Source organism: Myotis yumanensis, unplaced genomic scaffold, assembly GCF_028538775.1.
Source record: "Myotis yumanensis isolate MYYU_CA2020_CCGP unplaced genomic scaffold, mMyoYum1.0.hap1 SCAF_4, whole genome shotgun sequence".
Taxonomy (NCBI): Eukaryota; Metazoa; Chordata; class Mammalia; order Chiroptera; family Vespertilionidae; genus Myotis; species Myotis yumanensis.
In genome coordinates this window covers 78,439,592-78,465,211 of record NW_027223755.1, presented here as the reverse complement: position 1 = coordinate 78,465,211, position 25,620 = coordinate 78,439,592, and the positions used below count along the sequence as shown (strand labels likewise).

At 41.1% G+C, this 25,620-nt stretch overlaps 1 protein-coding gene across 7 annotated transcripts in view; it reads right to left on the bottom strand.

Annotated features, from left to right (window-relative positions):
- Window positions 1-22,075, bottom strand: part of ZNF655 (zinc finger protein 655) — a 44,597-nt gene extending 22,522 nt beyond the window's left edge. Inside the window, exons 1-6 of one of the 7 annotated variants that reach the window (XR_011471226.1) lie at window positions 21,973-22,075; window positions 20,900-21,062; window positions 19,738-19,823; window positions 19,223-19,349; window positions 12,509-17,977; window positions 11,506-11,853 (exon numbers count right to left, since the gene is read on the bottom strand). Coding sequence is in view for 5 of the 7 variants with exons in the window: in XM_070412603.1 (XP_070268704.1) it covers window positions 9,299-10,686; window positions 11,393-11,497; window positions 20,900-21,035 (1,629 nt within the window). In the remaining 2 variants the exon portion in view is untranslated. The other 6 variants (XM_070412606.1, XR_011471225.1, XM_070412603.1 and 3 more) reach the window with 6 other exon arrangements.
- Window positions 22,076-25,620: the final 3,545 nt, after the last annotated feature.

The window sequence follows — 25,620 nt, the reverse complement described above, 5'->3', positions numbered from 1 at the left end:
CAATGCAGCATTTCCATCAGCAGTGGAAGCCTAAAACTTAAGCAGCCCTGACTTTATTAGGTAATGGTCACTGCCTTTAAGGAATTTAACAATTATTTGTGATATCATCACAGATCCATATTTACACTTATTCTCCACCTCCAGATAACCCCTCTTCCTCTGTGCATGCAATCTGGATACCGGAGGGGGGAGGGCTACACATTTTTTTCTTGTGATGAGAACTTTTAAGATCTACTCTCTTAGCAATTTTCAAATATACAATATGGTATTGTTAACTATAATCACCATGTTGCACACTATATCCCCAGGACTTATTTCCCTTATAACTGGAAGTTTGTTCCTTTTGACCACCTTTATCCCAATTCCCACAACCACCACCCTCACCTCTGGCAACCACCAATCTGTTCTTATGAGTTTTGATTTTTTAGATTCTACATATAAGTGAGATCATACATTATTTGTCTTTCTCTGTCTGACTTATTTCACTTAGCATAATGCCCTCAAGTAGCAGAATTTCCTTTTTTTATGGCTGAGTGATAATTCATTGTATATGTATACCACATTTTAAAAATTTATCTTTATTGGTTTTTTTAAAAAAATTTTTTTATTGATTTCCGAGAGGAAGGGAGAGGGAGAGAGAGACAGAAACATCAATGATGAGCGAGAATCATTGATTGGCTGCCTCCTGCAAGTCCCACACTAGGGATCGAGCCTGCAACCTGGGCATGTGCCCTGACCAGGAATTGAACACATGACCTTTTAGTTCATAGGTCAACAACCAACCACTGAGCTGGGCAAAATTTATCTTTATTGTTGAAAGTATTACAGATGTCCCCTTTTTATGTATACCACATTTTCTTTACCTTAGGTCATTTCCATGTCTTGGCTATTGCAAATAATGCTGCAGTGAACATGGGGGTGCAAATATCTTTTTAAGGTAATGGTTTTGTTTCCTTCAGATAAATACCCCAGAGTGGAATTGCTGGATTGTATGGTACTTGTCTTTTTAATTTTCTGAGGAACTTTCATACCATTTTCTATAATGACCATACCAATTTACCACCAACAGTGCCTCACACACCTACCCCAACCAGGGCCAGGGATCAAACCTGTAACCCAGGTATGTGCCTTTGATAGGTGTGCAGGCCAGTGCTCTAACCACTGGGAAACATCAGCCTGGGCTAGATATAACCAGTTTTGATGAAACAGAAACAGTGTGCTGTGTTGAGAAGTGAATGGCAATTACAAAGATATTAGCAACTGGTGAAGATTTTTTTGTAAGAGATATAACAGTGAAGGGAACAAAGCAACTGTAGCCCACATCCCTCTACTGCTCAACTAGCCATCAAGTCTGGCAAGTTTCCATGTAAATGTCTCTTGCATCTGTTTCCTTCTTCGTAGCCCAGGTCTTTTCAAAAGCTTCATGAAAGAGGCTGTCCTGCACTGAGTCTTCACACATGGGATCTTGAGACATGTAGGGTTTGATAGGCAGAGAATGTAGGAAACAGCAATGCATGTGAGTAAAAGGACACACATGCACAACAGTGGGTAGTACAGTGACTCCTGCATTACCTTGTGCAGACACGCCATTCTTGCTGGGTTTGTCTTGGGGGAACACTGAGGTAAAACTTTTAAGTTGGGTTGAGGCCACTGTGGAGGACTCATTGCCAGCTTATGAAGTATAGACTAAAAATATGAATAATTTAGTATTTTAGGGAGGTGAATATGGGTACTTGACCTCTTATAAAGACTAGCAGCAAGGAACCTATGGTAAGGGTCTATTCTATCTTCTCTCATCTAAAACCCGACTCCTTTCTTACTCTAAATCAGTGGTTCTCAACCTTCCTAATGCCACGACCCTTTAATACAGTTCTTCATGTTGTGGTGACTCCCAACCATAAAATTATTTTCGTTGCTACTTCATAACTGTAATGTTGCTACTGTTACGAATCGTAATGTAAATATCTGATATGCAGGATGTATTTTCATTGTTACAAATTGAACATAATTAAAGCATAGTGATTAATCACAAAAACAATATGTAATTATATATGTGTTTTCCGATGGTCGTAGGCGACCCCTATGAAAGGGTCGTTCAACCCCCAAAGGGGTCTCGACCCACAGGTTGAGAACCGCTGCTCTAAATTCTTTCAAGGACAAACTCAAGACTTTCTAAGGCTTCCTGGGCTCACACTAGTTCACAGGGATCTCCTCTTGTAAACTTCTACATTATTTATTGTTCTATGACCTCTCACAGTTAAGTATTCCAACTCAACTCTAAGCTCGGGGGTGGCTAGGGGTTAGGTGGGTTTATTTTCAACTTAGTTTCAACATCTCATAAATAATAATTCAGTAAATACTTGCTAAATGAAATATTAGCCTAAAAACACCATTAGAACACTGTATGTGTGAAAGAAAATCTCCCCAAACGTAAGCCATCTCAAAGTCCATGATGTGCAATATCTAAGCCTTTGTCCTCCAATTAACTAATCAAGTCCACCTTTTTTAATAGCCAGACATATATACCAGATAATAGTGAGATGGAAGATTGAAATTAAAATACAGATATTTATAGTTTAACTTCATCTTCCATCAGCAGGTTGCTAGCTTGTCTATTATATTACATAGGCAGGCACCCTCTTGCAGTTTATACCTTGAGTGGAAAATGTATCTTCCCTAAAGGTGAAGGAGAGCTCTTTTCCTGGTACTTGGGGTATGGGACATATTTTGCTGGGTTCATTCACTTATTTACCCACACAACATTCACTGAGCTTCTCCAAAGACAAAGCAAGTTAGCAGGCGCTGGAATGATAGCTCTTCAAGACTTAGTGCTATGATAGTGCTCCTGCAGGTTTTTGGTTTTTTTTAATATTGTATTGGTTTTTTACAAAGAGGAAGGGAGAGGGATAGAGAGAAACATCAATGAGAGAGAAACACTGATCAGCTGCCTCCTGCACACTCCCCACTGGGGATGTGCCCGCAACCAAGGTACATGCCCTTGACCAGAATCGAACCTGGGACCCTTCAGTCCGCAGGCTGACGCTCTATCCACTGAGCCAAACTGGTCAGGGCTGCTCCTGCAGGTTTGCTCGACATAGAGAGGAAACATTAGTTATAGGCTTTGTTTACATGTAATAGAGCTTTAGGAAATAAATAAATAAATAAAAATATCAGTAGTCTTGATAAATAAATACCAGAACAATTCTAAGTGTAAGGTTAATCATGTCCATCTGATGTGAGGCCATGGTTAGGACAAAGTTTAGCCCTAGCTGGTTTGGCTTAGTGGATAGAGCATTGGCTTGCGGATTGAAGGGTCCCAGGTTCAATTCCGGCCAAGGGCACATGCCTGGGTTGCGGTCTTGATCCCCGGTAGCAGGCATGCAGGAGGCAGCTGATCAATGATTCTCTCTCATCATTGATGTTTCTCTCTCTCTCCCTTCCTCTCTAAAATCAATAAAATATATTTTTTTAAAAAGGACAAAGTTTAGACAAAGAAAACCAGTTAGGTTAGCTCCTCACTCTTGCTCTTTTTAGGCTATTGCTCAGGGGATGGAAACAGAGACTCAGGGGACATCTGCTCAGGAAGCTTCTCCAAGGGCTCTGTCCAATCCCTGGTGCTGCTTCAAGGCCAAGATCGTCTCTAAAAATTCTTCAGAACAGGACACAGGGGATGAGCAGTCACTTCTGGAAAGGGGAGGAGAAGGGGTCAGATATAGGGAAACGGTAGGTGAACCTTTCCCAGGAGAGACTCTCAGACCAGGAAAAGGTCTGAGAAGCTTCATTCTCTCTCCAGGTCATCTGGGTCCTGCTGTGAGATGGCCACCAGGCTGGCAGCACCGCAGGTGGCCTGCAGCCCCAACCCAATTCCCTGTGATTCCCCCCCACGCCGCGCCCCTCCCGCACAGCCCTAGTCCACCACTGCAGTCTGAGCTTGTCACAGGCTGCCCCACTCTGCTCCCTGGGTTGCTGATCCCCTACACTCACTCAGAAGCCTGGAAACATGGGTCCTTGGCATGCACTTCTGGGTCCCATCTAGGCAGTTCAAAGGTCTAATCTGGTCTAATCTTGATCGCGGGTTCTCTAGAGGCCGCTGGGGAGCTGGTCCAGTACCACGTGGGGGTGGAGACCTTAAATTGGTGTTTGTCCTTCCCCCAGGAAGGATTGTAGGTGGTTGGAACAGATTTCTCTATTTGCCCACGATATCACTAAGTGGACCAAGGATCTAAATTTGTTTCCTTCTTCATCCCCCCTGTATGCACCCCATTTGCCTCCTCCGCTTGACTCCTGCAGCTTTACCACCCATCTCACCTCCTCCTTCAAAATTACAGATCAGGTGACCTGCTGAGCCCAAATTCAGGTTATGAAGGCCCTCAGTCCTCCTTTCCCTTTGTTCCTTCAACCCAGTCCCTACCTGTTTTGCATGGAGTATATAAACAAACAGGAGGAGCATGCTAGTACCAATACCAATATGAGGAAGAAAAACCTCAGAGAGGTCCAAAGACCCTACTGCGCTTGCAGTACAGATTTGCCCATGGCACATTTGGTATGTTGAAGCAGGAAAAGGGATTAAGGAAATGAGTTATGATAAGGGTAGATTCCTGCTAAACTCAGAAATAACAGCTACCAATTGTGGGGCATTTAAACTGATATCATCTCATTAATCCTCACAACAATCCCATGAAGCTGGTAATTTTTACTATCTTACATGCCAGAAGCTGCAGTTAGTAAGCAAGGAGGCAGCATTTGAACCCTGGTCTGCTCAAATCAGAGCCTGGTGTCTAACTGCACATAGGAAGGTCAATGAAGAAAGACTGGGTGAAGATTTGTAATATGAGCAACCGCAGAAAAGAAAAAAGACAAGACACTTGTAGTTATGCCCAAGTTGTAAATTTATAAACATGAATGAAATACAAATACTAGAGGTTAACCATTTTCTATAAGTGGAGTGAATAGGATGCATCAACAAAATAAAAATATTCCAGCATTATTTTCTTGTTGACTTATACAGGGCACCATCTGATTTCTTACTGAAATCATTCTTACAGTCTTGGATTAAACAATAGTTCCTTTATGCACTTGTATTTTGAAAATGTGAACTCATGAATTTTAGACAAGACAGATGTCAGCTTGCTGACTCCAACAGGGAGTGCCTGTCAGGAGGCAGTTCCTACCACAGACGAGGATGCCTGATGTTTTCACTAGTCATATTTAAGTTCTCCAAATCCAGGGCATCTCATCCTGGACAATGCCAGTCCTACACTGTTAAATGCTTGCTCATTAATTCCCTCCATCTTCTGTCTAAACATCTGTCTTCTATTTTTACTAGTTTTTATAATAGTACTTATATTAATAACTATTTGGCACTTAACTATATGACCAGTACCTTTTACATTATCTCTTTAATTTTCATGCTATTAGCCACATTGTATAGACAAGAAAACTAGAGAGACTAAGTAAAATTTCCAAAGTCACACAGCTAGTAAACAGCAAAATTCAAACACAGGTATGTCTAATTCTGAAGCTATTGCTTAGACAACTAATCTGTTTATTTTTACTCAGTAGATGGTTTCATTCATTTGATTAGGTTAACTGTATCCTTTGACTAGCACTGAATATCATAGTGTCTGGCAAATGTATTATTGAATGGACAGGTAGTTACATTTCTAGTTGTGGGAATCCCATTATGCTTCGCTGAGATGACACCCCTAGGAGTTTTCATTCTTCAACTTCATCAGTTACCCTCATACTATTTGCTAGCGTGAGGCATTTCTCCAGAAAGCTCATATGTTACCCTGAAAATGCCATTCTCTCATTTGTAGGCCTTCTGACATAATCTCCCTTGCCTGAAATGCTCTCCTTGCTCTTCTTCCAGTGTACCACATATCTTTCAAGTCTACCTCTATCTGGATACTCTTTTGCTCAACCCAGAACCTAGGTATCAAACTTGATTTTCCTAATAACTGCTTTGTTCCACTGCTATAATGTAACCAGAGGTGACAGAAAATCTTGGTAAGAATAAATGTCCATCAGCAAGTTCTAATTAGCAGCAAAAATTAAGAGCACATTTGGGCATTGAAAATGGAAATGTAAATCTAGTGATGGGAATGGAGGGGACTTGGCAGGAAACAGGAATTTGGGACCTTTGATCTGTGACCTGTCCCAGTCAAAATTGTCTAAGCCTGTTCATGGGGCGGGGAAGGGTCTCTGACTAGCACCAAAAGATATTGGGGTATTTTCTCCTAGTATCCCAGAGCTTTGAGAGCATTTAGGATGAGTTGCAAACTAATAACTGTGAGTCATTGGGGTATAACAAGGAATGAAGAGCAATCAAAGAAAACGTCCCTGGTTGGTGTCTAATACCAACTTCACGATGATGCAAAGTTTTGGAGTCAAACACACCTGACTTTGAACTTGCTATATGATCCTAACAAGTTCTTTAACCTCCCTATACCTCAGTTCTGTAAAATGAAGCTAGTTCCCTTGCAGAGTTGTGAGGAATAAGTTTGAATATGCACATACACATATGTACATGTAGGTGGGTGGGCAGATATAAGATAAAATTAGGTGTCCCTCAACTATTAGATTTCTTCTCTGACCTCTCCAGCATCAAGACTAAAAAAATTAACACAAACTCATATTCTATTGGACCAATTAAATATCAGCAAGCTTAAACTGGCAAGTTACTTTTTTCTAATTTTTAAAAATGTGTTTTACTAAAAAACTCACACACACACACACACACACACACACACACACACACACTCTGCCTAATTTAACTGAAACTTCAAATGATTTCCTCTTATTTTATGTACTGACACCATCTCAATTGAATAATCCTTTAATTCCTAAACATTCAGACTTTATTCCTCAAGAGTTCTGTGGAAGAGCAAGTACCAGTATACAGGAGAACCTACTCTTGTTATGAAGCAAATATCTGTAAGGAACTGAGTTGCAGCCAGAAAGGTAATTCCAAAATTTCCAAATGCTTCCAGCTAAGGCCTTCAGATTTTATTTGAAACAGATTTGCAGAATATCAAACACACTTTTATTCAAGCAGAAGTAAAAAGCACATTCCTAAACCAAATGCATACAAGTGATGTTTATACATTCTGGTATTTAAGGATTGCTTCATCCTCTGTTTCATAATCCCCGGAAGTGACTATTAGCTTCTATACATGAGTATACACATTCCTTGACAGGGGAAAAAAAAACATGCATTTCCATTTGATTTTACATTTAGATTCCTACCTTGCCCTGATTAGATCATATGCTTGCTGATGACTAAGAGGTAAAATATACTGGTAGAACTATCCTAGAGGTTAGCCATAAAATGCTTATAGGGCAAGCAATACATTTTTATATATTTGTTGAGGATCCCTCATGAATATTATAACTTCTGAACTATGAAGGCCTCAACTGCTGGAATGACAACTAGAATTTTAAATAACACTTGTCTTATTCACAAAATATTATGAAACTTAAGATGGAAAAATATAATAAAGTGCTCTGACATCATCTAAGAATCATAAACTGTTGCTAGGTGTTATGATGGTGATCCTGAAATCTGGAGCCAACATCTGTGATCACTTTTATCAAATCAAGAAAATCATGTTCTTGTATATGGCCTATAGACTCTAGTAAAATACAAAAAAAAAAAAATGTGATAATGAATAAGTATACACAATGCCCCCACACTTCAAATACTGTCCTAGATTGATGAGGGGATATTGAGGGTGGAAATTCAAATAGATAAGAAAACAATCTTAATGGTTAAAATTTTACCAGGAACAGAATTACCAACTCTCTTGAAATATTCTCTCTGGAGATATTATATAAGAACAGCAATATCTTTGTTAGAAGGCTGAGCTCTCTGCCTTATGAAGCTCTCTGATCTTTTAGTATATGTTCTTTATGTTTTGCCCTATCAAAAACAAGCCCGAGCATTTTGCTGGCCTTCAATGGAAGTATATAAAATATTTCTAAACTTAGACATGCAGAGTAGATGCTGAATGAATGTAGCCATAACACTAGGAGTCCTTATCATCTCTGTTAGTGGGCTATGGATGCAAAACAAGGCAGCTAAGAACTTGGGCATCACTTGAAATTGTTTAGCTGTCTGTCATAAATTCAAGGGAGACAGAATCTTTCATACTCATGGGTGAACCGGATGTGGAAATCCAATTCTTTTAAAGGAAGATGCTTTACTTTGGGAAAGAAGACACCAGAACAGTGACATCAAGTGGGGATGGCATACCTGCTGGTGAAAAGCTTAAAACTAGGAAACCATCATTCAAAGGCGCTTAAGAGAGTGGAGAAATCAACAGGAATCCAGTTGTTGTGGCTAGAAACAAATAGGAATTAGGGTCTTCAGAAAAGAGCAGGCCTAATAGTCTGTTTTGGAGAGAACGTGGGTGGAGAACAGCAGAAAAAACTAAATGAGCTACCTTCCAGATGCTGATATGTTTTAACATTGGTGTAATTACAGTATCTTAGGGAAGCTGAGAACAATACATACCAATTTCAAGAAAAACAAAAATGTTTATAGGCCACATTAAAATAAAAATAGCTTAAATGAATTCCATAAATAAAGTATACATAGTTACTTACAACATCTATTATATTAAAGAATGCCATGAGAAAACAGTACTGCATTCACCATGTCACTCCTCAGGCTAGATTCTTCTGCAATGAAAAAGATCGGGACTATATATTAATGATTTCATATACAAATAATCAACAATTGTCCCTTCAATATTTTGATGTTGAGTAAAGCCTGAAATATGGCAATAAATTTTTTCCATTTGAGTTATATCAGATTCTGGTCTGGTGTAGATATTCTGATGATGAAAAAGACTTGAACTCCTATACTCAATGGCTTCTCTTGGGTATGGATTCTTTGATGTTGAATGAAGATTGAAATATGACTGAATCTTCACACACACACATTTATTACATTCATAGGCTTTCTGCATGGAATGAATTTGATGCTGAAAAGGTATTTTCTTTGACTGAAGGCTTTTTTCACATTCTTTACAGTGATGGGCTTTTATTCCTGTATGAATTCTCCAATGATGACTAAGTTATGAACATAACATGAAACATTTACCACATTCAATTTGTAGGTTTTCTCTGGTATGGGTTTGCAGGCATCAATTAAAAGTTTAAAACTAATAGCTTTCCTACATTCATCACATTCAGAAAATTTCTCTCTCGTGTGGATTCTCCGATGATGAAAAGGTTGAGCTGACTGAAGATTTTATCACATTCAGTACTCACAATTTTTCCCTGGTGTGAACTCTCAGATATTGAATGAGGCCTGAACTTGACTAAATGTCTTCCCACGTTCATTACATTCATAAGGTTTCTCTTTGGTATGAATTCTTTGATGTTGAACAAGTTGTGCTCTCTGAATGAGGTTCTTTTCCCATGCATCACAATCAAAGGCTTCTTCTCTGGTAAGGACTTCTCGCTGCAGGACAAGATCTGAGCTATGATTAAAACTTTCCTCATAATCATTATACTCAGAGGATTTCTCTTTCCTGTGAATTTTGTGATGCTGAATAAGGCATGAGGTTTGACTGAAAGCTTTCCCACATTCATTACATTCATGTGGTTTCTCTCCTGTGTGAATTCTTTGATGCTGAATAAGATGGGAATTCAATCTGAAGTCTTTTCCACATTCAGTACATGTATAGGGCTTTTCTCTGAGACTAACTCCTTGATGTTTAGTAAAGTTCATCCCACATTCATATTCATAGGCTTTCTCTTCACAGTGAACCTTCTGATGTTCGACTAGGAATGAGGTATGGTAGAAGTTGCTGCCACATACAGTACACTTACAGGGCATCTCTCTGTGAATTCTCTGATGTTGAGTAAGGTGTACACTACGACTGAATACTCTTTCACAATTGCTACATTTATAAGATTTTGCTTTAGTGTGAATCCTCTTATGCTTCATTATGCCTGAGCTCTGACTAGAGGACTTATCAGATAATTCACAGGACTTCTCAGACATTTCACATTTATAGGGTTTTTCTCTAGTATGTATTCTTTTATGTCGACTAAGACTTGAGCTCTGACTGAAAGATTTTTCACATTCTTTACATTTGTAGGGTTTCTCTTTAGTATGAATTCTCTGATGTCTAGAAAGAGCTGAGCTCTGATGGAAGATTTTCTCACATGCATCACATTTATAGGATTTCTCAGTGGTGAAAATGCTCTCACATTTACTAAGGTGGGAAAGATCCATTAAGCTTTCTTTATATTCACTGTTCTGAAAATCCTGTGTTAGATTTACTTGTTCATGTTTCTCAGCAGCTGAATTCTGGTTGAGGCCAATGTCATACCTATCAATGTCATCAATGTTCTGTATTCTAAGATCTCTCTGGTCTGTATCAAGGGTAGATTCCAGACTGAAGCTTTTTTCAGGTTCATTACATTCATTGTTTTCACTGGTGAAAGTTTTCTTGCTGATTGTTATTTGCCTAAACTCTCTCTCCAGGAATAAAAATTTCCTTAGTATTTCCTGAAGCCTTTCTAATCTGTCCTCAGGTTTATACACATCTCTAGTCTCAGGAACTTGACCGGCATCCTTTTTGAGTCTTCCTACTCTCATTTTGCATGAATGTACTTCTGAAATTTTCTGCTTAGGAATCAACAGCTTGTTCTCTTCTCTGGTTCCTCCATCTGATGCAATATATAAATAGAAAATGCAAATGTAATCTGTACCCTATGCTTAGAAAAAGAAAACTCAGAGAGGAAAAAGCTAATATAGTATCTATCAGGATTAAAGAAGTTTATTTACTCTAAAACATATGCATAAAATTTCAACAGCAGATATAAGGGCATGAAATGAAAGTGTGGTAGGTTCTAAATGGTTCAGGGTGTGGTAGAAACAGAAGATACTTTCAGCAGAGTAAGAAAATCAATTAAGGTATTTCAAAGGAGAAAATAGTTCAAACGAATTATAGACAAGCAACTTGAATAGGGACCTACTACAACTTGTGGATGATTAGGGACAAAATAAATGCAAAGAGTTCATCAAAACTGAAGGGAAGCCCTGGCCAGTGTGGCTCAGTTGGTTTGGCATCTCATGCACCAAAAGGTTGCCAGTTCCATTCACCGGTCAGGGTACATGCCCAGGTTGCCAGCTTGATCCCCAGTAGGGGGTGTGCATGAGGCAGCTGATAATGTTTTGCTCTGACATGGATGTTTTGCTGTCTCCTTTCCTTTTTCTCTAAAAATCAATTAAAAAAAAAAAAAAACTGGAGAGAAAAGGAAAGAGTTCTCCATTCTGGGATACAGACAGAGCTCTCCATTCTGATTGCCAAAGCAGCTACAACTTGGCTCAACAACAGTACTAATTCCATCTGATTGATTCTGCCTTACTCACCTGAGCAGTCATCTCTTAAGACTTCTCTATTCTTAGTTTCCAAATCAAAGACCTGTAGATCTTGTTCCAGCTGAGAGATCCCATCAGGCTTGAAAATTGGAAATCCTGCTCATAGAGAAGGAAATGGGATGTGGCAATTTATCCCCAGATACCATACCAGCCACTTTTTCTCTTAACTTATGGTCAACAGAGAAAGTAAATTCTTAGAAGACATTAGGAAGATCTGGAGTGTGAGAGTGGCAAAGATCCTCTACAAGGAACTCCTATTTGTGCTCTATAAAGAAGTATGTCAAGGAACAGGTTTATGACTTTTGAGAGCAATAGTGTTCATTTAAACATTACTTAAACAGAATTTATGCATGGGATAATTTCACAGAAATTATCATTAGCACTCCTCACCTGTTGCCTCTAGATCAATCTTGTATTAGACCTGGTCAAAATTGAGGTAATCAAAATATAACCTAGAGAAAAGTGGATATTTAAGCATCTGTTGTATGGTGACATGAACCATAGCAACAGAATCAGTGAAGGCTGAGTAAATATTCTTAGGATAAATCTTAAGAAACAATTCATTTCAATTCAAATAAGGAAACAAAGAATAATATGACACATTCTTACCCATTAGGAGCTTACACTCTTGTTTATTAAACAAACATTTATGGGATGCCCTCTCTATCCAAAGTATGTCAGGGATAAAGGGCTCAAGCCAATGAGGCTCATTCTCTCAAAGACCTTATACTCCTAACTGCAGAGACAGGTATAAACAAATAATTATAATATATAGTGAGGAAAGTGCATCTTCACATAAAATGGTCTTCCTCCGGCTTGCATAATGGACTGCTAGGATCTAAACTCTTTTAAAGTGAAAGTAAGAGGCAGTCTGCTTCTGAAGGGCCAGAACTATTATAGTATCAAAGGGGCATTTTACACATGTTCAGCCCAGAAAGCTTCTAGTAGCACACATACAAGGTCTTAGCTCAAGCCTCTCATCTTCAAAAGCCTTTCTCTTCACTTACTGAATGTCTACAAAATTTATTTGTTCCTCTTATCCTTATATGTCACTATATAATGAAATTTACAGATTTTTTACTTGGTTTCAGGTATCAACATCCCTACCTGATTGCAGGGAACTTGTAGCTTGTATCTTGCAGGGACCATGTAGCTTGTATCTTGCATTTCTTTTGATTCATTTACTTAAAAGCTACTCACTGAGTGCCAAGTTTGTGTCCAAGTATCAACATACAACAAATAACCAATGTTTTTAAAAGGGCATTGGACTTAGAAAACATAAACTAACAGCTGCCCTCTTGGGATTCTGTGTGAGAGTCTAAGAGCAGAGAGATCAGAACAAATATAAAAAAGATATGTCTTTTATTTACTGTGTTTCTAAATTCCTACTGGGCATTAATAGAGTTCTTTTGGACATGTATTTAGTTAAGGTCCTCCATGTCAAATGAAATAGTTTTGCAAGTTAAAAAAAAGTTAGTGTGGTATGAAGCAGCAACTATTCTGTTCAGAATTCTGATAACATAATTTGCAAATTCTACTTTAGAGATATTTATTAAGATATTTTTAAGTATTTGACAACTGAAATTTTGGCTCTTTATATCTACACTTAAATCACATATGCACAACAAAAAAGATCATCTCGATGTGGAATGAGAGGTTTGATTTTGGACTTGCGTTTAAGGTAATGTAGAAACATATAAAATGCTTAACAGGCAATTAGATATACAAGACTGAAGTTCAGAAGAAAACAGAGTTCATGATATAGACTTAAAGTCACCTGTATCATCAAAATATTAAGCTATGATTTACTAAGTAGGTGGTAGGTACAAAGTACCATACCCATGAGCTATACAAGCTCGCACTCACTTAATAGTCACCATACCTTTATGAGGTAGTCACTATTATTACACCCATTTTACAAATAGGAAAACTAAGATTCAAAGAGGTTAATTAACTTGCCCAAGGCCACAAGTGGTTCCAGCGGTTCTCAACCTGTGGGTCACGAACCATGAAAATACATCCTGCATATCAGATATTTACATTACAATTCATAACAGTAGCAAATTACAGTTATGAAGTAGCAACGAAAATAATTTTATGGTTGGGGGTCACCACAACATGAGGAACTGTATGAAAGGGTCGCGGCATTAGAAAGGTTGAGAACCACTGACAGGACATAAACCCAGTCTTATTTCAGAACCTGGCTTTTAAATAATCCACTACTAAAAAATGATTGTAAATGAAATCCATTCCTTCCTCCAAAATATGTATAGAAAGAGAACAGAAAACCAATATGTTGATAATGGAATAAATAGTAAACATAATAAGAGAACAGAAATAGTGATTGGAGAACCAGGATCCAAAAGACTTGGAATCATGAATGTTTTCATTAAGAGGGATCTAAGAGATCTTTAGTGCCAAAGAAATAAAAAATCTTTTTATAATAAAAATCCAAACTCTAGGCACAGTCAGAGCAATATTCAATTTGAGGAAATTGAACTTGTAAAGAAATAATTTGAACTCTCCTAAAATTTTTATTTGTATTAAAAAAATTGGTCTATAGCTCATATCACTTGTCATTTTCAAACAAACATTTGAGTAACTACCATGAGCCAGGTACTTATAAACATAATCTAACTTAGTCCTTGGCACAAACCAAAAGGGAGACACTATTTTTCATGTGTGGTTTTTTAAAAAATATATTTTATTGATTTCTTACAGAGAGGAAGGGAGAAGGATAGAGTCAGAAACATCGATGAGAGAGAGACATCGATCAGCTCCCTCCTGCACACTCCCCACTGGGTATGTGCCCGCAACCAAGGTACATGCCCTTGACCGGAATCGAACCCGGGACCCGTGAGTCCACAAGCCGACTCTATCCACTGAGCCAAACCAATCAGGGCTATTTTTCATGTTTTATAGATGAAGAAAATGAGTGTGAGTTTAAATATTTGCTCAATGTACCACAGCTAGTAACTGGAACACAAATTTAATTCCACAGTTTATATTCTTTCTACTCTACCACACTAAGGGTCTCAGAAAGCATTAAGACAGGTTTTCCTGCCATTGGTCTAAATGTCTTTTCCTGCCCTGGCCAGGTAACTCAGTCAGAGTGTGGTCCGGATATGCCAAGTTTGCAAGTTCAATCTCCAGTCAGGGCACATAGAAGATGCAACCAATGAATGCATAAATAAGTGAAACAACAAATCAATGTTTCTCTTTCCTTCTCTCTCTCTCTTTCTTTCTTTCTCTCTCTCTCTCTCTCTCTCTCTCTCTCTCTCTCTCTCTTTCTCCCTCTCCCTCTCTCTCCCTCCCTCCCTTTTGCTCTCTAAAATCAATAATAATAAATAAATGCCTTTTCCTAAATTTAAGTCAAAACTCTGTGCTCTCAAAAATAGCATTTGCTTAGATTTTTTGTAGCTCAAGCCTCTAATCTAAAATTACTTAATTTTTGCCTGGCTGGTGTGGCTCAGTGGTTGAGCGCTAACCTATGAACCAGAAGGTCACGGTTTGATTCTTGGTCAAGGCACATGCCCGGGTTGTGGGCTCAATCCCCAGTGGGGGACATGCAGGAGGCAGCTGATCAATGATTCTCATCATTAATGTTTCTCTCTCTCCCTCTCTCTTCCTCTCTGAAATCAATAAAAATATATTTTAGAAAAATAAAATAACTTAATTTTTTATTAAAATCTTTTAATTTTTAAATTTAAACCATGACCATTTCCTAATTAGATTTATTTTTACTTAATCTGGTTTTTTAAAGTAACATTTAAAATATACCTCAGAATTAAAAGGTTAAGGGATAAAGCAAAAAAATAAAATATACCTCATTATTTGGTTTCCTGCCTAAGATTTAGCCATTTGGAAGCTTCATGCCTTTCTTCCTGATCCTTAACAAATACACAAATAAAATGTCTCCTTAGAAATATTGTTCTTGTGTATCTTCTATAATAATAAAAGTGTAATATGCTCATTAGACCGGAGGTCGGACAACCTTCTAGACAAAGCCGGGGCTGCTGCAAGGGAAGCCTGGGTCCCAGGTGCCAGAGGGAAGCCAGTGGCGGCAGCCAGGGTAAGGAAGGCCTACTCTTGCAAGAATTTCATGCATCGGGCCTCTAGTATACTTATAATGGAATATATTCCCAGACAATTTTACGTCTTGAATGTGTCCTTTCTGTTCCCAAACTATACAAACATGCCTATCTGTTCAATTTATCATAGCCATTTTTCATTGTCATCAGAGTACAGCCATGAAAATATAAAAAACACCATATGTGGTTTAACTAATTGCTTTAAGACACAAAATAGTGAAAAAGAGCATGGGTTTCATAGTCAGTTTTGATTCCAAATTACGTGAATTACTAATTTCTCTGAATCTCAGCTTCCTCAGGTATAAAATAGAGTAATATCTGCTCACAGGGTTACAGTAAGGATTCAAATATATATCGCTCCACCGCTTCACGCCTACATATGCAAATTAACCGCCATCTTTGTTGGCAGTTAATTTGCATATCTTGCTGATTAGCCTATGGGAGGCGTGGCGAAGGTACAGTCAATTACCATGTTTGTCTATTATTAGATTAGATAGGATTATCTAGGAACATATTGGTTGCTTAAGAAATAGTATATAGCTGTGGCAATAAAAACATTCTATACAAAATCATTTTTGTCCTGAGGACATTAACTTCAAAAAGTTAGGGGCTATGTGCCAAACATTCCTGATTTATCAACTCACTTATCATGAACTAGAATTCTGATAAACGTGTCATCTAATCAGGCATCACCACTCTATCCCATTTGCAATGCAATCCAGGCCTCTTTCCCAGTCTTAATTTCCAGTACTTCATCTTAATTTTAAGCACTAAGTCATATATAACATTCCTTTGGGTATGAACCTCAAGCCAGTAACTCATACATTGTTAATAGAGTATGCTTCTTTTTAGATTTGGTAATAAAAATTATGTTTTTACAAACTTTTTCGCTCTTTTACTCAACTGTTCATACTCTATATTTTTTTGTTTTATTTGTTTTTGTTAATCCTCACCAGAGGATATTTTTCCATTGATCTTTTAGAGAGTGTGGAAAAGAGAGGGAAAGACAGAAACACTGATGTGAGAGAAACATTGGTTGTCTCCCTCATGCACCCCGACCAGGGCCCGGGCCAGGGAGGAGCCTACAACCAAGGTACATGCCCTTGATGGGAATCAAACCCGGGACCCTTTAGTCTGCAAGCCAATGCTCTATCCACTGAGCAAAACCAGAGAGGGCCATACTCTGTATATTTACTAGAATATAGTCAAAGCACTTAACCAAAGGACCAAAGTTCTGATGTCTGTGACAAATACACCTCAGAGCTACTGCCATGGGAAAAAAGATGTGAACTGGCTGCTAAGTCAGGGACTGAATTATAAGAGTCCTTATTTTATAACATCAACATTGAGCTAAGTTAATTAAATGTATAACTTTAAAATTCACATGGAATTTGCTGAACCCACAAATATGAAAGGTCTTCCCAAGGACTGTAGAAATTAATTACTAAGGAGAGGCTCCTATCACAAGAGCAAATTGAATATGAGGATTTCTTGTGTGTATTTGTGCCCAGTATGTGTATAAGTATGCATGTGTGTCCTGTGTGTATGAAGAGATGCGAGAAAATGGAACGAAATTCAGTTAACTAGCATGCTGTGCTATTAGGCTAATTAAGCTAAGAAGTTTCTTTACTCCAAAAAGTAGACAGGTTAACTGTTGGAAATTATGTAATTATTAGATGAAATTTATAGTATCTTGCAATTACATATCACTTTACAGTATACAAAATTGTTAAATATACATTCAATCTGATGCCCTGAAATAAAGAAACTGAACTCTTTTGCCTTCCCATCTCCCCTCCACCAAGGACAGAGCTAAGGAACACTTAATCAGAAAAGGTCATATAAATGTATCAATCTTGTCTGGCAACAAATAATAAAGGGGACAAAGTCAGGACCTTGGAGGCAGCCACAGGGACTTAAAAGAAGACTAGAATGTTAAATATAAAGAAAGCCCAGGGGTCACAAGAGAATTAAGCATCGGAAGGAGCAGGTCCTGTTCACTACAGAAAAGGAGGGGGCACGCAACAAACGTTCCACATTCTAAAATAAAATGAAAACATCATAACTGAAGAGCTGGAGTTGAACTTTGTGGTTTCTCAGAACACAAGTAGATGACCACCAATCATGGCTTCTGAATGAACTCAAAATTCAGGATACAAAATACATCTGGTGGCAACGGAGAGTTTCCTTGGCCCTTTAGAAATTTAACAAAGGTCTTTTGAGGAGCTGCAATTTTACAAAGTGGTGGCATCCTGGGAGCATCTATTCCATCAATCAAATGTAATATCTTATAATCGTGGAAAAGGAGTTTCCGAGCGGGGATGAGCAATATCGATGGGAAGCCGATACTTGGGCCATCTCTTGGAGATTCCTGCTGAAAGGACTGCAAGTGTTTCTCCAGAGAAAGCACTTGCCTGGGTATGACTCAGGGCCGGGCAGGAATTCACACTATGAATCCGGGTGGTGGGAAGACGGAGAAGTATGCCTATAAAGATCAAAGAGCCAGGAATGGAAAACACGCTAAAACCTTCCCAGTTGGCAGGCTGCCTCCCCACAGAGAAGAAGACCTCTTTAATCCTGAGTGTAATCAAGGAGACAAAACAACAACCCTAGATGCCATCAGCATAGGCAAAGCAAAATGAGAGAGAGAAAAGAAAAACCGTCATTAAATTCACACATAAATAAAAAGAACAAAAGCAGAGACGGCAACAACAAAACAAAAACAAAAAGAGAGAGAGAGAGAGAGAGAGAGAGAGAGAGGAAAAGGAGCAATGCTCACACCAAGGGGGCTATCAACAACCCCCCACTGACGCTTCTCCACAGCACCACAGGTTACCTAATCTGGGTGGCCTACTGTACAACCCATATGACAAAGGAGAGACTTGGTTTAAATCTGAGACTTCTGCTGCTAGGAATGAGGTTATTAGGATTACCATCTGGGTGACTCACTGAAATGTATGCACAGTGAGTCTTGTCTTTAAATGAAGTCTCTCAAATCCTGCCTGCTTGAAGATGAATTTAGTAATCTCTCTTGTAAGAGATTACTCAACAAGAAGGATTTAAGCTTATCTTTTAAAAAGGCATTTCTTCTTCCAAAGAAAATGGGAAACTCGGATACAAAGGCACTGAATTACCAGGAAGGAAAGTGTCTGGTTGTAGGTTGGGAGGCCCTAGAGCAGCGGTTCTCAACCTGTGGGTCGAGAATAACCTTTGGCGGTCGAACGACCCTTTCACAGGGGTCGCCTAAGACCATCCTGCATATCAGATATTTACATTATGATTCATACAGTAGCAACATTACAGTTATGAAGTAGCTACAAAAATAATTTTATGCTTGAGTCACAACATGAGGAACTGTATTTAAAAGGCCAGAATGTTAAGAACCACTGCCCTAGAGTCTCTCTCATATAAAGTAAAAATTAAATTAAGTTAAATTAAAATAAAAAAGGGAAGGTGAGAACTTAGGCAAAGCACAAGCAAGCTTCCCTTTTCTAACAGGGAACAGATACCCCATAAAAGCAGGAACCATTAACTCAGAATAAGGAGTAGAATGTCTCATCTTGAAACCCCCAAAGGAAAACCACTCCCAGAGGAGATGACCTTAAAGATAGAGGATTCAGAGGTTCTTAGACCTGGAATCTGAGCCAAACTCTACTTTCTAAGAGACTTCACACCTACTCAGTAAAGAAATCCCAATAGGTCAACTGAATGAATAAAAAGAAGTCCTTACCCAGTGAGACCACGTTCCCATAATTCTCTAACATCACTTCTCTGTAGAGATCCCTCTGAACAGGGTCCAGGCATCCCCATTCCTCTCGAGTAAGGTGCACAGCCACATCCTCGAATGTCACAAACTCCTGAAATAATACAGCCTGGCTGCTCTCGGGAATAAGGCCACTACAGCATCATGGCCAGAGGATGAAGGAGATGATATAGAGTCTCCAGTGTGTATTTATGTTGGGGAGGAGTGAGAACAGATTAGAATCTAGGGAATAAATTCCATAACCCTTTAACAATAAGCACCCATCAAAACACCAGGGATAAAGAACAAACAGTGTTTTCCAGTGGTGTTGAGAAGATGGGAAGATGATCTGTGTGACATCCAGGTCTCTGAAGAGGATCAGTTCTGAAACCAGAGTCTGTTAACTGAAAAAGTTCTAGGCAAGGTTTATGGATGGGGTGAGGGAAGGGACACACTCAATCAGCAGCAACAGTCCCTGAGGAAAAGGAGGTTCCTCAGCTCACCTGGTACCTGGCTGTCAGGAGTGCAGTTGCCTGGTCTCCTGGGCTTCCCTCGTGGGGAAGAGCAGGCACCTGGGGAACAGGTGGAGCTAAGGGAGGAGAAAGGAGCCAAGAGTGAGAGCAGCCCTTCCCCAGGGCTCCCTTACAGAAGAGAGCCAGTAGGACCCTTCTTCCCGTCAACATTCTAGTAAAACCAATGAACATTTATCAAGTATTGAGTGTGTCTACTCTGCTCCTTCTCAGCACTTGCACGCCCTACTACAAAAGTTCAGACCCATGAGACGGGATTTTAAGCAGTGTACCTGTTTTGCAAATGGGCAAAGCAAAGCATAAGAACTTACGGTGACTTGTCAAGAGCCATGGTTACCTAACAGACCTCTGACCCTTTCCCAGACACTGTTCTATAATCACTAAGCTTTCACCTTGTGAATGGGCACTGTCTCTGCAACTAGCGTGTAAGGCACCTAAGAATAAGGAATGGCCATTTGTTTCCTCACAATCCTTTCCACACTCCCACATGCCCACAGCACTCTACAAACAGTGTTGCTGACACACATTATTTCACTGCAGTTGGCTACAAGTATTCCGAGATAAGATTACAGGACAAAGGAAGTACAAGACAGATCAACCTACCTATATAATACATAAAAGTGTTATTGTATAATCAACAGAAGACATGTATACACTCCGACAGGCTCAACCAAGGAATTCCATGGGTGCTTTCTTGACCAAAATTAGTCACAAACACTGCAGTTGCAACAGAATGGCCTGTGGCAAAGCACGAAAGGTCATCCAGGAGGGAAGACACTAGGTGAAGGGAGGAGGGGGAGGGACAGCCCTGAACCTAAGAGGAAACGAAAGCCAAGCAAGGATTGTGAGATGCCGCAAAAACAGCACATCTGAGAAACGGTGGTGGATGTGGCAAAGGGGACGAAGCAAAGGTGGTATAAACAAAAAGCAGCTGGAGCAGCGTGAGGGACTACCATTCTGCCTGTTAAGGGAAGACAGGCTGTCCTTAATGGAGGGGCCCCGGGCCGCTCCCTCCCAGGCCTCCCTCTAAGGGGCCATCTTCTCGCTGGAGTTCCTGGCCGCCCTCTCTCACACCAGGCCCAGAAGCGCCCCCACACGCCCGTGCCCCTGGATGTCAGTGCTCTCTCCGCCTTACCCCCAGGGAGTCCCTGCTCCATGTCCGTGTCCTGCAGGAACTCAGGCTCTGGGGACAGGCCCTCGGGCTGGGTCTCCAAAGACGGAAACTGGGCCCTTGGTGATCCTGCTGCTTCCTGGACAGACAGTTCCTCCATCCCTGTTCTGGAGGGCAATGACCATCACTGTGGGGGGAGAGTAGGAGAAATGGTTTTAGTACGTTCAAATAGCCTGGAAGTTCCTATCCTGAGCACTCAGCAAAGCACCTTATACACTGCAGATACTCAATAAAAAAAAAATAGTTGATAATGATTAAGCACCTAAACAACGAATTGGTGGTATTTCCAAAAAAAAAAAAATCAAGAAAGTACAATTGAATACAGTAAAGATTTCCGAGGAAAGTTTAAAATAGTTGAGATTTACAAATTTCTTTCAAGGCTCAAGTCTGTACCCAGAGACATATGCTCCTTAGGATTACTCATTATTTCTTTAAGAGCAGGCCCTGGGGATTGCTCGGTAAACACTCGGTCGGCCCCCTTTCAATGACTACATAGTCTTGACTAAGAACGAACTTCCACTGTGGGGATCAGGCCCTTCGCTAACCCCGACGAGGCAGGCAGGCCCTTCCCCTCAATCCTGCCAGTCACCCCGGGAAGAGCTGCGGCCCAAGCGGACCGGACGGGCGGCCTTCAGAGCCGAGGCCGCCGCAGGGTTCCGCGCCCCTTCCGCGACCGGGCTGTCTCCGGCCGCAGCCCTCAGGCCGGCCCCGGCGTCGGGTCGGCAGAAGGCCTCTCCCGGCGCGGCCCTCCTCCCGCTTCTCCGCGGGGGGAAAACATGGCCCCCCAAAGGCGAGGCCAGCACCGTCACCCGGCTGACGCCGAGGCACGGCCACCGGGTCCTGACAGCGGGGTCCTCCGTCCGCGGGGCAGAGCCGGGCTGAGGAGAAACAGGCCCTCGCACCGCCGGCCCGCGCGCTCCCGGGGACGGAAACCGCCGTCGGCGGGACCCGCCGCCTCCGCCTCCTCCCCGCGGGGGTGGGGGCTAAAACACGGGGCCGCCCCGACCGCGACCCCAGAGTGGCTTCCGGGGACTCACCCAAGTGCCACAGTGGGCCCGGCTGCCGTCCTGTCGCAGACACCTTTGCTCGCGGCCGCCCGGGCCTTTGGGGAGTCGCTCTACGCCGCTTGGAGGGCGGTGCTTCTCGGTGGCACTTCCGGAGGCGGAGTCCGGCGGCCGGTGCAGAGGGCGAGGCCCCGGATGCGGGCCCCGGAGGCGGCCGGCGGGGGAGGTGCGGGGACCTCGGAGCTGGCTGCCGCGCCTCCTGCCCTCCTTCCCTGCCAGCCCCCGGCTGCCTTTGTAGCCAGGGCACCTGTCTTGGCGGTGCTGCCCCGGCTGGGAGAGCGCCCCGCAGGCCCTCCCCTGCCCGGCCAGCCCTCAGACGACCTGGCGATGAGGAGGAGGACTTGCTGGAGTCAGCCAGTCGGGAACTAGCACAAGGGCACAGAATACTCGCTAAAGAGAGGATGGACGACTGTGATGGTAGGAGGTACACAGAAAATCGAGGATCGGGATCTACTGAGGTGCTCGGCGGAAGTGGGGGCGTTGAGCCAGTAGCAGTGGAAGAGAGAAGCTGAGAATGGGAGAGAGCCACATTCCTGGGGGAAAGATGGACTGTGCAGAGGAAGGGTGGGCAGAGCAGGGAGGACTTGGACAGAGAGGCCGGAGGCCGAGCAGAATCCCCTGAGGCAGCGGTTCTCAACCTGGGGGTCGAACGACCCTTTCACAGGGGTCGCCTAAGACCATCGGAAAACACATGTATAATTACATATTGTTTTTGTGATTAATCACTATGCTTTAATTATGTTCAATTTGTAACGATGAACATACATCCTGCATATCAGATATTTACATTACGATTCATAATGAAGTATGGTAGCAGTCATTTCAGGTAGAAGCTGTAGTTTAACTCTAACCCTGCTGTTTGGTTTCTGTACTTATTTTCCTGCTAAAATAATAGAAAAGTTATTTTGGTTTTGTGAATTATATAAATCACCCCATTCGATTAAATACCCTATTGATTGTAATGTGGATATCCCATTGGTTGTGGTCATACTGGTCTTAGCACATTTTCCTTTACCTGGGAAGGACAGCACAATTATCCCAAGGTCAGAGGGCTCCAGTTAACCTGTCCCTGTTGACTCAGTGTTCCGGAGACCCAAAAACTGTATTTTAGATAACATGCTGCTTCTGCTCTGTAAACTGCTTTTTTGCAAACCAGGTTCCTCATTCCAGACCCAAGGGCTCTAGATAATGTGTTTCTGTCAATTCAGTGATCCGGGGACCCAAAACTATAATTTAGATAACATGCTTAAGTAAACTGTTTCTGCTTCCATAAACTGCATTTTTGCAAACCAGGTTCCTCATTCCAAACCTTGGGATGTAATCCATACCTTTGTGAACTTTGCCTATAATATATAAATCTGGTGTTGGGGCTGGGGCTGGCACTATGAGATCTGGGAGAACGAAATGCCCCCTCATAGTCCCGGATTTGCAATAAATGTGACTCTTTAGTTCAACTTCTTGAGGCGTCCTTGTGTGATTCGCGGGGTACATTACAACAGTAACAGTAGCAAAATTACAGTTATGAAGTAGAAACGAAAATAATTTTATGGTTGGGGGGGTCACCACAACATGAGGAACTGTATTAAAGGGTCGCGGTATTAGGAAGGTTGAGAACCACTGCCCTAAGGTATTATGACTCCATGGATTTGTAGAGAATATGATGTCTTGTAAAACTAGAACTGCTAGGGACTGGCATGTCTCTTAAAGAATAATTTAAAAAAGTGATTTGGAAGGGATTTAGGTAGTGCTGCTTTGTTTAAGCTCACAAATCAAACGTCATCTTTTAATGCTATTTCACACCAAATTAAATAAGAACAAAAGTATGCCATTGTATATCTTTTTTTTTTTTTTTTTTTTTTTAAATATATTTTATTGATTTTTTACAGAGAGGAAGGGAGAGAGATAGAGAGTTAGAAACATCGATGAGAGAGAAACATCGATCAGCTGCCTCCTGCACATCTCCCACTGGGGATGCGCCCGCAACCCAGTTACATGCCCTTGACCGGAATCGAACCTGGGACCCCTCAGTCCGCAGGCCGACGCTCTATCCACTGAGCCAAACCGGTTTCGGCCATTGTATATCTTTTTTAAAAAAAACATCAGCCTCAGAGATCCTGATACACCCTTTATTTCCTCCTTGAGTATCAATGGCATCAATCCCTAACAAAGAGTGGTAAGAAACAATAGCTACAACTTGGCTTCTGAGCAAAATTTTCTTTCAGTGGTTCCTCAGATGATGCAGATGGAAACAACCAACTCATAAATTTTGTGATTTTTAGTGTAAACTATATAGCTTTAAAGAAAATGTATGAGCACTTCAGTAATTTTTCCTTTACACCCACCATTGCACTAGGCATGGATCAATACAAAAGAAGTAGAATATCACACTAGAATTGATACATGCTCTAAAAATCTGACTACTTTGTCAGCACTAGCACCATCATCGGTGAGCTTACAGGATGCCTTTTCCATTGGACATACCTTAAACTAAGGAACCTATTTTATAGTCAAGGAGGTGTGACAGTGAGCTTGTAACAACAGAATTAATGGTTCTTACTCATTATTCAGAAATAGCCTGATAGAACTGTGGAAAGGCATGTATTGAAGACACAGCTAAATTGCTCAGATAAGATGCAGTACCTTACCTAGTTGGGTATACAGTATATGCATTGATATGCACTGAACGAATTACCTATATATATGGTATTGTGTCTCTAATAGAAAGACTACATGAGTACAGGAATCAAGGGGTCAAAACAGTAGTGGCACCCAGTAATCCATTTGTGGAATTTGGGCTTCCTATCTCTCCAAACCTAGAGTCTACTGGGTTATGGTCCAGATTCTCTAAAGAACATTTCTTTTAGGAGATCGTGTCCCACTGAACTGGAAACAGAATACCACCAGGCTACTTCGGGTTCCTGGTGCCAGTAGATCATTAGTCAAAGAATGGAGTTATTATACATGTCCCCAAAGTCCTTGCCACACACACTACATTGTTATGCCCAGATTTCAGGATCCCCAAGAAACCACATCAGGGAGCCAGCCATGTCCGATGCAAAAGCATAAGAGTCTTTATTCGAGCTAGCTCGGCTCCCCCACCTTGCCGACACAGCAGCAGGAAGCAGAGAGAGAGAGAACTCTGTGTGGAGAGGGGTTTTATAGGGGGTTGGAGTAAGGGGAGGAGAAAGGGCTGTGGCCTTGCCGATTGGCCAGGCGCAAGTCGGTGTCTTGTTCCTGGGTGTGGCTAGCAGAGGCTTAGACTTCCGGGAAGAAGCTCCTTGCCGAGCACATGGCCAAGGTAAGATGGAGCACTTACCCTGGGGCAAGATGGAGGGCCTAGCCCTTACCCTGGGGCAAGATGGAGGGCCTAGCCCTCGCCCTTTCATATATAAATGGAAAAAACACCCAGTCAGCTGCATTCAATAACCTAGCTTCAATCACTTTAATGTAAAAATAGGGGTGGCAGTAGAGGAAAAAGGGCAGGTTTGTACAAAGAAAAACACAGTGCATAATACTGTAATGGCTCTTAGAGATGACTTGGAACACTGGACAGAAATATGAGGAAGTATCTGGAGGAAAAAAGTTCTGGGAATACAGTGTCTTCAAGGAAGATTATAGGTT